Source organism: Ambystoma mexicanum, chromosome 8 (genome assembly GCF_040938575.1).
Source record: "Ambystoma mexicanum isolate Mex_15411 chromosome 8, UKY_AmexF1_1, whole genome shotgun sequence".
Classification (NCBI taxonomy): domain Eukaryota; kingdom Metazoa; phylum Chordata; class Amphibia; order Caudata; family Ambystomatidae; genus Ambystoma; species Ambystoma mexicanum.
In genome coordinates, this window is record NC_090929.1 from 359,352,514 (window position 1) to 359,367,034 (window position 14,521).

Here is a 14,521-nt window from a genome sequence, read left to right on the forward strand (position 1 = left end):
ACTGTCGAAAGTAGTTTCTAAGCCATTGATGGTATTAAGTTCTTAAATTACACATTTTGAGTAGCATTCACGAAAACATAATCAATAATTGATGCACTCTTGCCAGCCATTCTCATAAAATTAAGGGGGCAATCACCTGGGCACTGACCATTCAGCATAGAGAAGCCATGATGGTACAACATTTTAGTCCAACAGGCCCCCCCCTAAGATCAGTACTTTTCACTATAGGCTTAGAGGATATCGGATCATTAGACAGGAGAACATATTCAGGACGGATGGTCTCATTAAAATCAAAACAAATAAGTGTAGGTACGTGTTGAAGATTCTCTAGAATTGAAACCCCCCCCCGCAATAATTCTGGGGTGACAGGAACTGTACTGGGGAGCATAAACATTAATTAATAATAGTCACCTAAGGGTGCCTTTCGTATCTTTCGAACTCAGTACTTTTGCCAAAACACCTTCAGTGATGATGTCTACGGCTGCGATCATGATAAAATCACAGACACTAATAATTAGAGTTCCTTTGAGACGTCCTTTAGGATCCTTTTCTGCAGGGATATGAATCGTTTGTCTACCATCAACCTCCAGATTATCCATCATCCAAGTCTCCTACAATGCCACCACACTACATTCAACAATGGATTCCAACAACCCCTCCTCAGAGTTGTAATGGGCATGCCCAAAAGTGTTCCAGGAACGAATATCAAACAATGTGCTAGTGCTGTTTTAAAAGCTGTGGCTGAAACACCTTGGGAAGGCAGTTCCAATCATGGGTGGATGAGTCCTTATAGGAGTCAGATAGTGTTTTTGCAATTATTTGTCTATTGCCAGAGGTGTCAAAATTAACAGCTAAGGAACCAAAATCGTCCCTTTTAGACATTAGGGGATCGCGTGCCCTCTTGCTGTTCATACATAAATTGGGGACTCTAGGATTATTTACTGAGAAGTTAGATTCAGTTAATCGGCAGTCTAATTTAGGTGAGCGTTCAGGTGTGTGTCAATAATAGTGCAATGATAGCCTTACTTGCATAATTCCATCTTTTGTGAAAAAACATATTATAATGATGACACAAAATAGAAGTGAACAATAGTGGTGCAACATTCAGTATACTCAATTTGATACACAATCGCAATATCATCAAATAAAATGCTATGCAGCAGTGTGATACAATGTATCAGCTGAAGAACAGCAGTGCGATTTAAACATTGTGGGGCGGTCCGACAGAACAAGCTATGTATTTTTAGTGCAATATAGGCAGTTTGTGTCTGCCACAATTCTTAAATCTGAGGATGAACTGCCCCCCAGATAGAAGCGAGCATGTACTTGCAGAGGCATTAATCTTCAATGGGACAATTACAACGATCTGCCAAGGGATTTGCTGGAGGAGATTAACCCAAAACATGTCACCATGAAACTGGAGTACCCCATCTTGACCAAACCAGACTCTGAGGAATAGAAGTAAGGCTCAGGACTTCCCAAAGCATGCAACACAGCTCTAGAGAGTGAAAGTAAGGGAAACCCTTCAACATGAGCTAGCATCTAACATTCTGAAACTAACAGGACTTTGCTTCATGAGACTTTCTTTTGTTACACCATTCTCCACTTTCCTCAGAGATTTTCGAACTTTTAGCTACCTCTGTATTTTGGGTATAACGTTCTTTCCTCAACGGTTGCAATTTCAATGGTTTTTTTTATGAGTACATTTTACTTGAAAAAACGAATCGAAATATATAGGGGGGGTTGGAAAAGTATATATAAGGGATGTGGGGGGTCGGGAATAGGTAAAACAAACAATATGGGATGGGGTTTAGGGGGGAGGAAGACCCACAAAAATAAAAAATAAACAATTACGATGAGTTTTTTCGGTAAAACATACTCATAAAAAAAATCGAAATTGCACCCGTCGATGAAATGACAGAGAACCGTATTTTGATTAGTGGCTGAAAATCCTTACTCTGCCACTTTATTCCTTCCATGTTTGTTATTTTGCTACCGCACAATGACCATTTCCAAATACAGTATTGAAATGTAATTTGTGAGTGTGTGTGGTATATTGATTCCCAGGTGGCTATTTTGTAGGTTAAAAAAATAACAGACTAAAATCATTGATACTCCATTAATTGATGGCAGGGTGAGTTAGCCCTGCAAGTATTGAACTTACAACACTAAACAGTCTGATATTCTCAGTTTTACAATGCCTCACATATTCTCATCCACCCATTATAATTATAGAGCGTTATTCCTACACCAGTAAACATATTAGTAAAGCCTGCCCTCATCATTCTTATTATAAACCATACTCATCCTTACCAGATTTCTCGAGATGGCAGCTTTCTGGAGACATTGCCCCGTTTCAATATCCCACTTGCATATGCTGTTATCCCGAGAGCCGCTGAACAACTTGCAAGAGTCTGTAAAACCAACAGTTGGAATTGTGAGAAGAACCAGCGGTGATAGAAAAAACATCAACTCAGAATAGATCTCCGATAATATCTAAACATCCTCTCAAGGCATCTCCTCACTTGCTCATGTGCAAATCTTAAAAAATGTGGTAAAAACATCTCATAAATATATTATTTGCTCCAAAACAAAAGTATGTTTATCGGGTTTCCTGTACCTTGGAAGCCAGAAAATACACTCATTTTGAATTACATACTTAACAATAGCTTTACAGTATTGGTACCATCCCATATTCAGAAGCTTCTCACTGTAAGGGAGAATCCCAGAAATCTTCTTTGAACATTCCTTTTTTAATCTTGTTGTACATTGGGCTTCAGATCCCTTTAACCTTAGAGCACAGTTGACCGGGATGACACCCAGAAGGCTGTGCTCCTGAAATGTGAGAAGTTTTAGTTTCCTTTTGAATTTCTGCATCCAATTACTGCTCTGAAAACAGACAGCAAGTACACCATTTGCATTTAAATAGGTGGCAGGTACCCAGGTTAAAACTAATGTTACTGCTAAGCAACTTTCCTTCTCCAGAACTGAGTCCCCCCAGACTCAAAGGGGCTCATTACAAGTCAGCCGGTGCGGACGTACCGGCACCGGTCACCTGACCGGCTCATTCTGACCTGCGATGCCAGAAACACCATCAACGCAAAGTGACCCCCGCGGTGTCAACGCACCCGGTAGCTCTGTGGACAGAAACAGCGGGACGACTCGCCGACGCAGCCCCAATCACTGGCAATGCGCAACACCGGGCACATTACGAGTAACACGGATACGGAAACAATGCCATGACCATGGTGTAAACACTGTGCCAGTACTGCCGACACCGCGGAAATGGCGTTAAACAGTGGCAGGTGAGCTGAAACAGGACCCAGGTGTGCACAATGAGGCCAGCTGCACATTATAGGCCACTGAGAGCCTACAAAAGGGCCACACCCACACTCAAGCCACCTTCCAACACAACAATGCTGTCAGCCGCCATATCAGCATTTGGGATAGGGAACCTGCAAGCAGCAGTGCAGATTGAGCAGCACTGAGGCAGAGGAGGAGGAGGTGGTGTAGGCGCAGGAGGCAAATTGGGAACCCGGCGGCCATCCAAAACATCAATGTGTAGCAGGTACCACCGCGCAGGCAGCCAGCAATACCCTGCATCAGGGCCTCACCCTGGAACCTGACCGAGGACAAATACACACATTATACCGGCTTGACAGGGCCTCAATCATATCCATCGTCACGCTCATTGAAGAGGACATCAGCAGCCGCATCGGCATCCAGAATGCAATCCCCCCCGCCCCCACTGAAGGTAGTCTCCGTACTGCATTTCCTCTCCACCGGAACCTATCAGCACACAGTTGGGGAGCTGCACGGGCTGTCACAGCCCTGTTTTTCTAGGATACTGGTGCAGGTACTTGATGCGCTGCCGCGCCATGCGTCAGATTACATTTCCCTACCCCGTACCCCTGCCCAAGTCATTGCCACTAAAGTGGCCTTCCATGCCATTGCCGGAATGCCCAATTGCATAGGTGCATTAGATTGCACGCACATGGAGTTGACTGTCAGACATGCAATACCGCTATCGGAAGCAATTCCACTCACTGAACATTCAGATGGTCTGCAATGCCCAACAAGTGATCACGTATTGCTGTGCACGTTTCCCAAGGTCCACACACGACTCAATAGTCTTGTGGAATTCAACATTGCCACGCTACATGGAACGTTATGCAGGACAAAGCACATGGCTGTTGGGTGAGTACAACTGCCAATGCATGACCCCTGTGTATTGGGCGGGGGGAATAGTCAAGGCCCACACTGTCCCAGGCAGTCGAGCAAGCACAACTGCCAATGCAAGACCCCTGTGTATTGGGGGTGATAGACAAGCGGCAGAATCCACACAGCTCACTGCGGCAACTTGAAAATCACCCCATGCCATGTCACGCAAAAACATGCCCTGCCTATCTCCATGTACACCCTAGCCATGGAGTGCACTACATGCAATATCAACCTGAGGATGTGAGTCCCTCCCCCACCCAATGTACATTTGCCGCTCCCATGCACACGATGGGCGCATCTCGTGCTGTGTGCAGTGGTCACATCTTTGCAGCGATCTGTGTCTTCCTGATGCAGATCTGGCCATCACGTCACGATGCCGGAGTCGCCCACCACATCTGAACACATTTACATTTGGAACATGTCTTTGCCGAACATCACTCCACAAATCTAAGCATCACAGACCCCAGCATGGAAATGTGATCCAAGTGTGCCCAATAGAAGATTCACACATCGGATTACCAGAAGGGGAATCAGTGGACTGCATCTGATACAGACAGTAATACCACAAACAGTAACATGTGCCCTTGCCTTCACTCCCATGCAGGTGATGCCGGATATGCACTCACGCCATGGCTGATGACGCCCATACAACGGCCACGGAACAGGCATGAGGAGGCCTACAACTGGGCACACATACGCACATGTGGCATGATACGTGGCGCGTGGTGGAACCTGGCCTTCAGCAGTCCAAAGGTCTGGGGCGCATTGCAGTACAGCCCGGTGAAGACAGGGAAAATAGTACTTGCATGTGCTATGCTGCACAATCTGTGCATACACAGGAACATTCCACTGCCCTCGGACATCGAGGCAGCCCATGAGGATGATGATGCTGATGGCTGCTGATGATGGTGATGGGATGGGTGCACTACTGGGCCGGGGTGCCATTGATGGACAACATGCATGTGCTGCACTGAAACTCAATTTTTTCTGATACACTTCCTATGCACATTCTGCACTTCATATGGTACCACTACAGTAAATGGTTTGTATACACACGAAATGAGATTGTCCAGCTGTCATTTGTATTTTCACGCCAGTGTATTTCAGAATTAGCAGGTGAAACAGGTATTGGAATGCAATGAAGAACACATGTTCCCTCCCCCCACCTCCCCAACGTACCCACCCACCAACCAGGCCCAAACTGACTAACCCCACTAAGGACCACCCCCACCTCCCCAACGTACCCACCCACCAACCCGGACCCCATCACAACTAGTGGGACAACAGTTCTGCAATACACAGCCTATTTTCGGCTGCGCTTGTGCACATAGTTGTCTTTTCCAGAGCCTCCAGCCAGCCGTGATGACTTCCTACGAGGGCTGCTGGTCACTGAACTCGAGGCTGTGCTGCTGGCGGAGGGCAAAGCAATGTTTGTTGGTGGCACACGGCCCAGGAAAGCCTGCTGGGCAACCAGCATTGTCTCAGTTATGTTGGACATAATATCGTTGCCCTCCCTGACCCGCCGTGATAGGACCATGTTTGTCGTGGCAAACCACCCTATCGCACAAGAGAGGGGGCGCACAGAGGTGGAAGTGCTCTCCCATTGTAGACGGGCCCCCTCCAGTTTCAGCCTTCACTCCTGAGCTGTTGCTCGAAAAGCTGCGTCAGACTTGCTTGGTGCTCCTCAATGCGCTGTAGGTGCGCACAGATTTCCGGGACGGAAGGTGTGGGGGAGCGCAATGGACTGTGAAGTCCCATGGGGCTGAATATGGCCACCTGTTCTGGTGTGGTGTTGCCCTGTCATCTGCATTCTCGGGTGCATCAGCGCCCTGTTCTCCAGGCGCACTTTCGCCACTGGCTGCGTCATTGTCGCTGGTTGGTTGACGGCCACTGGTGGGTGGATTGGAAGTGACTGCAGGAGTATCTTGGGTTGGCACATGCTGGATTGCAGGCGCAGCATGGATGGTGTTGTCTGTGTTGTCGGGCACCGTCACCGTTGCAGATGCTTGTGTGCCAGAGGTGGTGGCAGTGGGGTCCTCGGAATGCCTTGTACGACGGCCTGCAGTCCCCCTTGCCATTGGCTGTTGTGCCGAGTCACTGTCGGTTGATGTGCCTGTGGGGGAATGTAGGGCATGCTGTTAGTTTGATGGGTGATGCACTCAGGTGTGTAGATCACGGCTTGCACACAGTTGCACACCGTCTGCCTGTCCTGGTGGTGTAGTCACATGGGGGTGTTGTGCATGGTGAGGTCAATGGTGCATGTTTTGTGTGCCTCTGGGCCCTGGCTGGGGGGAGGAGTCAATGGTGCATGTGTTGTGTGCCACTAGGCCCTGGCTGGGGGGGTCAATGGTGCATGTGTTGTGTGCCTCTGGGCCCTGGCTGAGGGGGTGGGGGGGGTCAATGGTGCATGTGTTGTGTGCCTCTAGGCCCTGGTGTGAAACCATATATTATATGAATAGGCCTAGTATGTTATCATTTAGTGAATCATTAGTAATTCAGTGACTCATTTAGGGATTCATTTATCCATCTTTCATTCTGATTAGTAGTGACATTAGTTATCCACATATTATTCAGCTATTTGCATTTGCTAGAGAGAGAGGCCTGTTATATTAAGTGCCTTGTAGGAGACAAGTTAAGACACATGTTATTATGTATGCATTAGAGACACGCATGAGTGTGCACTTAGGAGTATGCATTGAGCCATAGCATAGCGCTTGAGTTGCGAGAGAAAGAGTGAACGCTAGAAAGCATGTAGCTGGATTCTAAGCCATTCTGAAGCCACTGAAGAGACACAGAGCAGCTCAACATTGGGTTCGGCGAAGGATGTTTTGAGTTACACTGGTACGAGGAATGGGTAAACAGTTTAGTTGGCAGACAGAGATTAGGTGACTCTTGCCTTTGTAGAGAAAGAGAAGGAGGCTTTATCAGGCCCTGGGTTTGCAGACAGACGAGAGGGTAGGGGCATGCAGGGAGTGAGTTGCTTCAGGCAGCTCTGACCTCTGCTTGACCAATTCCCTCAATCCCCTCTAGGTGCATGATGCTGCTGCACCTCTCCTCCCAGGTCTGGAGCTTCAGTGGGGAAGGTGGTCCCCTTCCTGTGCCAGTGCTGTGCTGCCTGTGTGCTGCCATCAGGTTACAGACACGCAGCGCAGATCGTCCCAGCTCTTGTGGCAGTCCTTCACCGTGCACACTGTGACTCCAACTGCTGTGCACTTCTGTGCAGCGCTGCCCAGATATCCTTGCGCTTTTGCTGTGTGCTGCGCCTTTGATCTGCACTGAACAGCAGTGCTGCATTGTCCACAATGTGGTCAACGAGCACTGTCATTTCTGCCTCACTGAAGCGGGGCTTGCGCTGGCGGGTGGCTGGAATCCTTGATGACATCTCAGTAGTAGTTTGTCAGCAGTCACAGGAGCTGTAGGTCTTGTGGTGACTGAGAATGGAAGTGGATTGAGGATTAAGTAATGGCTGCCGCTCTCTTTCTGGTTTTCGCGATCACAGTGTTTCCAGCACCAGTATTTCAGTTTCCAGTACGGAGGTGGCGGAAACGGATGTACCGCTACCAATGTACCCGGTGCATCTCGCCGTGGGTGCTTGCATTACGGCGGTGACACCGTTCACGCAATGGTCTGGTGCGCGCGACCGAGAACAGCAATTACTTTGGGTATTAGCCTATTTGATTGTTTATAATCGATCGAATGGTACATTTGACCGAACACGGCCAGTACCATTCAATCGATTATAAAACATACCAAACATGTGGAGCAGGTGTTGCAGGTGTGTCCCTGTTGCAGGGGTGTCCCCTGCACCTCATGCTTGGTATTTCTGGCCTTGGGGCTTTAAGGGGTGTACCCCACTTCCTCAACATGGGAGGCGGGGGACCAAAATGAAAAATAGGGTAAAGGAAGAAAAAGGCACCCTGCAGCGTCGGATCCGTTGCACGTTGGAGGGACGGATCCGACGCTGCATGCTTGCATGGGACCTGTAGGCGAGCAAGCAGGTAAGTGAGTAGGGAATTTGGGGGTGGGTGCATTTGGGTTCAATGTGAAGAAGGATTGTGGTTGTTTCTTGGTCTGGTAATTGTTCGAATGCCAACAGATTGATTTTAAACAGTTCGCCACAAACAATTATCAGATGAACAAACAACCACAAACCATTACTTTGACATGTTTCTTCGAATAGTGTTTTTTTTCTCAATTTGGGGGATGTCCTCTCCCCTCATGCCCCCTCTTCCCCTTCATTAATGTCTTTACCACAAACAAATACCTATACGTTTCAAAGACACTTCGAAGTAATTACTTCGTAGTAAATTACCACAAAGTAATTATTGTCGATGAAACAGCATGATACCCTACAATGCCGGGCACTTATAGAGGGTGTCACTCCTATCTGCTCTGATGATGTGGTAACTGGGGCAGTGAGGGATTCCCCCAGGCTGGCTGCTGATTGGTGGGCATTCCAAGCCACTCTGTATTGTTCATGCTGCTCAGCACAGAAGATAAATATTCCAGTCACAGGCATTTTCAACCCCTTCGTACTATATGCATATTTATTCATATTTCATCTGCATTTTTGACTGATGTGACTGAGCACCTTTATCTGGAACAATGACATCCTGCAAATACATGTTTAGATTTCATAACACAATGTGCCAACATAAGCAACTGCCTTACAATGCTTTGGACCCACATATCGGGGAACTTCTCAACCCTGAGGCATTCAGGAAAGCTCGAAAGGCCTCCCTTGAAAAGGACTTTATATAATCATCAGTTTTCCTTAACCCCTTAACCCCTCCATTCCCATTGTTCAAGAATCATACTGGTTACAGACTGACATCAACCTGTAAAATGTTGTGTACAACTGCATTGCCTTAAGCAATCAGTGTTCTTCTAGTATCTCACCGATCTGTGTAGTTACTGCTGCAAAATAGAAGAGCCGTCTATCTTGAGACACACACATTTTAATAAACATCTAAATAACTAAAAATGTAACTTTATAAAATTATCATTTAGTAAAAGCATTGTAAAAATAAAGTAAGGTTAAAATAACATGGACAAGTAAGAGAAACAGTTCATAGAGTTAGATTCCTCCCACAGGTTTGGTTACCTCAAGTTGAAAACAAGCAACTAGATCACAAAAGGTCCCTATATTAGTCATTCTTATTAGCACATGGGTATCGTGATTGACCTCCTCCCAGCCAATCACAATGTTCTGAGTGCAGTCAATAACTACATGTATTGACTGCATTCTCAACATTCAGTCTTCGAAAGCAAACAAGGAAACAACAATGCAATTTTCAGGCAAGAATTTTTCAACAAGACACTTCTCTGGGAGGAGCCATTGGTTTTTTGCTCCAACATTATTTTTTACACAACAATGAGAAAGCTGAAACATGGAAAAATACTTTCACTTTCTTATAGAGCAATCCTTACTTTTACATGACACCTAATGCATGCTTGTGTTAAACCCACTTTATTCAGTATAACCAGGTTGGCAATATAAAACGTTAAGGCAACCTTTTTAAATATTACTAAATAAAAACACATTTAATTTACTAACTCAATTTGTTTATTGACTTTACTCATTAGTGAAGTAATGTTTTTCTTTCACCTCAAAAACTCCAAAACATGTATTGTTATTACCACTATGCGCGAGACGCCTTATAGACCTCGGGAGGGGTCATAATCGCTTGGGCAGGTCATTATGCAACAACCCCTCTCTTAGATTATGAGGCAATATTGGTGCACCTTCCATCAATCATACCATCAATCATACCTCCTTACAGCTAACACAGAGCATCTAGGCATCTAGAGCATCTAGGCACGGAAAAGAACAGATACATTAAACCAAATCAGTACACAAACGTTAATGCATTCACAAACATTTTCTAGGGGACCAAAATATTCGATTTGGTATTTTTCTGAGGACCAAATTGATCTATTTTTCACCTGAGTAGCCCTTCACAATATTGGGCCAACACACTGCATTTGAGAAACTAACTCCCATCAGGTGGCCTTATTGTGGCATTTGAGATTCTGCTTGGAATGACCATAATGTGCACAGGTGAGGCTGTACAGTGCTACACATCAGAGGCGTTGCTGGGGGGGAGAGGGGTAGGAGGTCAGAGGGCTATAGCCCCTGGTCTTTTGGTTGTAGCCCCAGATAGAAGCTCAGGGGCTACAAAAAAAAGGCTAGCTAGCCCCGAGTCATGACAGTCCAGACATTAGCGTAGCCCAGGATCTTTTCCAGACCTAGCAAAACGCCTGCTTCACATGAAAGCTATCTGAGGTGTCCAGTTGGATAGCTCAGAAGTGCTCACCTCTCACATGGGTCCCGTCTATCCTTTGCCAGTTTGAATCTCACAGCAGGGACGATTTAGCCTTTCATCCTTTCAAGTTTGATACATTGAGTATGATCAAATGGATTAATAACATCAGTTTTTTCAGCGCTTAGGAGTGAGAAGAATCTGTAATGATTTGATTGATTTGATCTTTATATTTCTACCGCGCAGATCCAAGTGGAACCAAGCAAAACAAATGCATTTGGGAGCAGAGGGTATAATAATAAAGGCAGGAAACCAGTTTGTCATGCAAACAATTGCCTAAATAAAAAGGTCTTCAACTTTTTCCTAAATTCACAAAGGCATTCAATTTTCCCGAGATCCTGTGGCAGCGAGTTCGAGGCTCAAGGACCTGCATAGGAAAAGCATCTGTCACCCCTTGAGACTGATCTTGATGGTCGAACCCTCAAAGGTGTTGTTTTGAGGATCGGAGACAACAATCTTATGATAGGCAGCAATCTTTGAAGAAAGATATATAGGGGCAGGCCCATGAATATATTTAAATACTAAACAGAGGTTCTTAACGAAGACCCTCTGCTGGCCCCGGTAACCAGTGGAGATTTCTCCAAAACTGAGAAATAGCCTAACGACTAGGCAATGAATAAACAAGCCTAACAGCTGCATTTTGAGCAACATGCAAGCTTTGCATCTGTTTTGGAATTCCAATAAGCAGGGTGTTGCAATACTTTAACCTAGAGTTGACTAATGCACCAACTACCAATGAACGGTCTTTATCTGAAATAAGTGGTAGCAGGGGCTTCAGTAGTTTCAGATGAAAGTAGACAGCTTTGACAATTTCATTTATCTGTAAGCTGCAATTTACTTTGCCTGCCAAATACATCAAAGTTTTTTTTTTTACCTAGGATGAAAATGAGGGTGGGACCTCAAATAGCGCTAGACAATAAATACAATGTGAGATGTTAACCAGTTTTTTCTTAAACCCAAATATTATAATCTCAGTTTTGGATGGATTTAATTGGAGTTTGTTATCCAACAGCCACCTATTTATTTTACTGGCACAGGATAATGGACTCTGTCCATTGCTTCCACAGGTTCTTTTAGCCAGATGTAGATGTGCGTATTGTCAGCGTATAAGTAGTAATGCAGATCAAATTCTGAAAAAATATCCAGCAAAGGGCGGATATGAAGGTTAAATAGCAGAGGGGACAGGGAGAACCCTGGAGCACTCTGCATTTAATCGGTAAAGAATCAGAGGTGTGTGGGCCCAGCCTGACATGCTGTGTTCGGTTGGTTAAAAAAGAAGTAAACCATGTCAGTGATTCTTTGGACACCTGAGCCACCTCAATCTCAAAATCAACAGTATCGAAGGCTGCCGATAGATCCAGCATGACTAACATGCTAATATCACCCTCCTCGGCAGTCTTCAAAATATCGTCCCAAACTGACACAAATGCTGTCTCGGTCCCATGTCCTGGCCTAAATCGTGATTGGTATGTATCCAGTATCCCATGTTCTTCCAAGAAATTCTGCAATTGCACCGAAACAATTTTTTCCACGATTTTAGATTGGACGATAGGTGGAATATACCTCATGGTCCAATGTATTTTTCTTCAAAAGAGGCATAAGGTGTGATTTTTTTAGATCCACTGGGAAAAACCTTTGAGTTAAAGAGGCATTTATAATGGACAGAAGAGGCCCACTTAAGGCCACCACGTGCCGCTTAGCTAAATATGCAGTTGTGGTTTGTAGGCTTTAATTTACGTATACGGTTGGAAACCGTTTCCAAAACCACAGGCGTAAATACAAATTTAGGACATGTCAAATCTTGCATAACGATCGTCTTTTTATTTGACGTAATTGTTTGTTGGATTAAAGGCTGAGTCCATTTTTATCCTAATATGATGCAGAGCCCGAGATGGGAAAGATGAGGAATAGTACAAACATGTTTGAAGTTGTGAACAGAGCTTTTGGTCAGTTCTGGGCAAGATCAATCTGTTTTTGAAGACATGAGGCTTTAGCTAAAACAATGCTCTTCTTATAAACATTTAATGCTATTTTGGCCTCTAACAATCTGCAGGTCCTAGTCTTAGGCCATAGCGTTTCCTTCCTACAGTAATCTTTTTTCAAATGATTAATTGTACCATCGATTATTCCTGCTTCCATATTTGTTGGTACTTTTCATAGGGGCAAAAGTGTCACAGTGGTTTTGTAGACAAGATGTAAAAGTCTGATAGAACTTTTGAGTAAGGTGACAGGATAGTCAGACCATTAAGTAGTTGAGCACTTGTAATGGTATCCAGTTTCAATTTACTACATACCACTACATACCACTTGAACATTTGCAGCTGTGGTTTTTTCCATTCTATGTCTGTCCCAATGGGATGACAAAAGTTACCACGTAGTGATCTGACCATGTGACAGGAATAGTAATAAAGCTCTATAAAGGAACAAACCATGCATAAGCGGTATTGACTGGAATTGGATGATAGTACTGAGGCATTTAAAGTTGCGCTTGGCATATGATTGCAGAAAATAAACAAGTTATGTTTTTATACTGTTCTAAATCACCATCATAGTGGTTTCAGAGAGCACAGGCTTCTCTGTGGAGTGACATATTGTGCCCCCCACCAGGGGTATCCAGGCCTTGGTCTGCTGGAGGAGGGAAAGTGAGCCAGGGAGAAATAGGAGGATGGGGATGCATTGAGCGAAGGCTGTGATAGCCTGGGTGCATGTCCATCTTCCATCCTGTTAGATGGACAATAGATCTGCCAAAGAGAAGGAGGCAGACATGCCCTAAATTGTTATGGTAAAGCAAATTTGGGGAATTGTGCGTTAGTACACAATGTAACATTTAATGCATAAAGGGTTCTAGTGTGTGCTTGAGCAATCCTGACAGTGTGTTGGCTTATTTGCCCTGACTTCCCTATACATTATTACACTTGTGCCCCAGGTAAAAATCTATAATGTCAATTCTGCGACTGCAAGGGTGGCGTAATCAAGAATACCCTTTTTGTGAAGCTAGATGAACATAGATTGGGATCAAGCCCAGTAAATGGTGATTTTTGAATTTTGGAGCCTAGAACTCACAATTATAAGACTACGGGAATTTCCAATATTCATTTAACTCAATAGACTCATCCGCACAGGATTGGAACTCTGAATTTTCAACATGAGATCAAGTGTGATCATTTGACATTGAGATCTCAAATTTAAGAGATATAGGGAGTGTACATGGAAATTAATGTGTCATTTTGTACAGCCTTGAGAACGACCGGTGGTCGAAACACGTGTCGGCTGTGTTTTTCTCTAGAAGAATTAAAAACATTCATATTGAAGGAACACTTGGAGTGACTTTATGAATAATGATGTTGGACTTGTAAAAATTTAAAACTTAGATCAAGTGTATGGTGTGAGCGCAAGATATCCTCCCGAACTACAATCTTTTCCGTAATCAAGAATACTGCGTAAGCACCCCGGCTGGTATGGGGTCGAGGGCTGAGGTCAGGGGGCCTCTTCAATAAATAAGGAAGCCCAGATCAGTTCATGTGGGACTCCTGGCGGTGCAGCTCTCTCCTTTGGTTTTGGTGAACAGACCCATGGGATACCCTTATGGCACCCATGGGTGGGGGGTACAACCCTGTGCCCCTAGTGTATGTTTTTGGGCACCTGTGCGTTGCCCACAGAGCAGGGTACGGGCTGGTGGCAGCTCCGTGCTGAATTGACTGGTGCCCAGAGTGTCCTCCATTTTGGGATGCCCAGGCCCTGTCATTGGAATCGGTAGATTCCTGATGGAGACAAGATGGCCCCCGTGGCCTCTTTCCTTCCATCGCCTGTTACCTTGATCTTCCCGAAGTCCCGGGAAGCCCTGACTCTGTCCCTTCCCCCTGACTGACTGTTGGGTGGAAGTTCCATATATGGTAGTGTGGGGAAGTGCTGACCAGACTGGCTGGAGCCTTCCCAACGACCGTATGTTGTGGCTATGCCTGTGGGTGGGACCTGGG

General features: G+C 45.2%; 1 protein-coding gene across 2 annotated transcripts in view; it reads right to left on the reverse strand.

Annotated features, from left to right (window-relative positions):
• Positions 1-14,521, reverse strand: part of WDR31 (WD repeat domain 31) — a 607,423-nt gene that overhangs the window by 146,413 nt on the left and 446,489 nt on the right. For both annotated transcript variants that reach the window (XM_069609820.1, XM_069609821.1), the window contains exon 6: positions 2,314-2,414. In XM_069609820.1, coding sequence (XP_069465921.1) covers positions 2,314-2,414 — 101 coding nt within the window. The remainder of the gene's footprint in view (positions 1-2,313; positions 2,415-14,521) is intronic.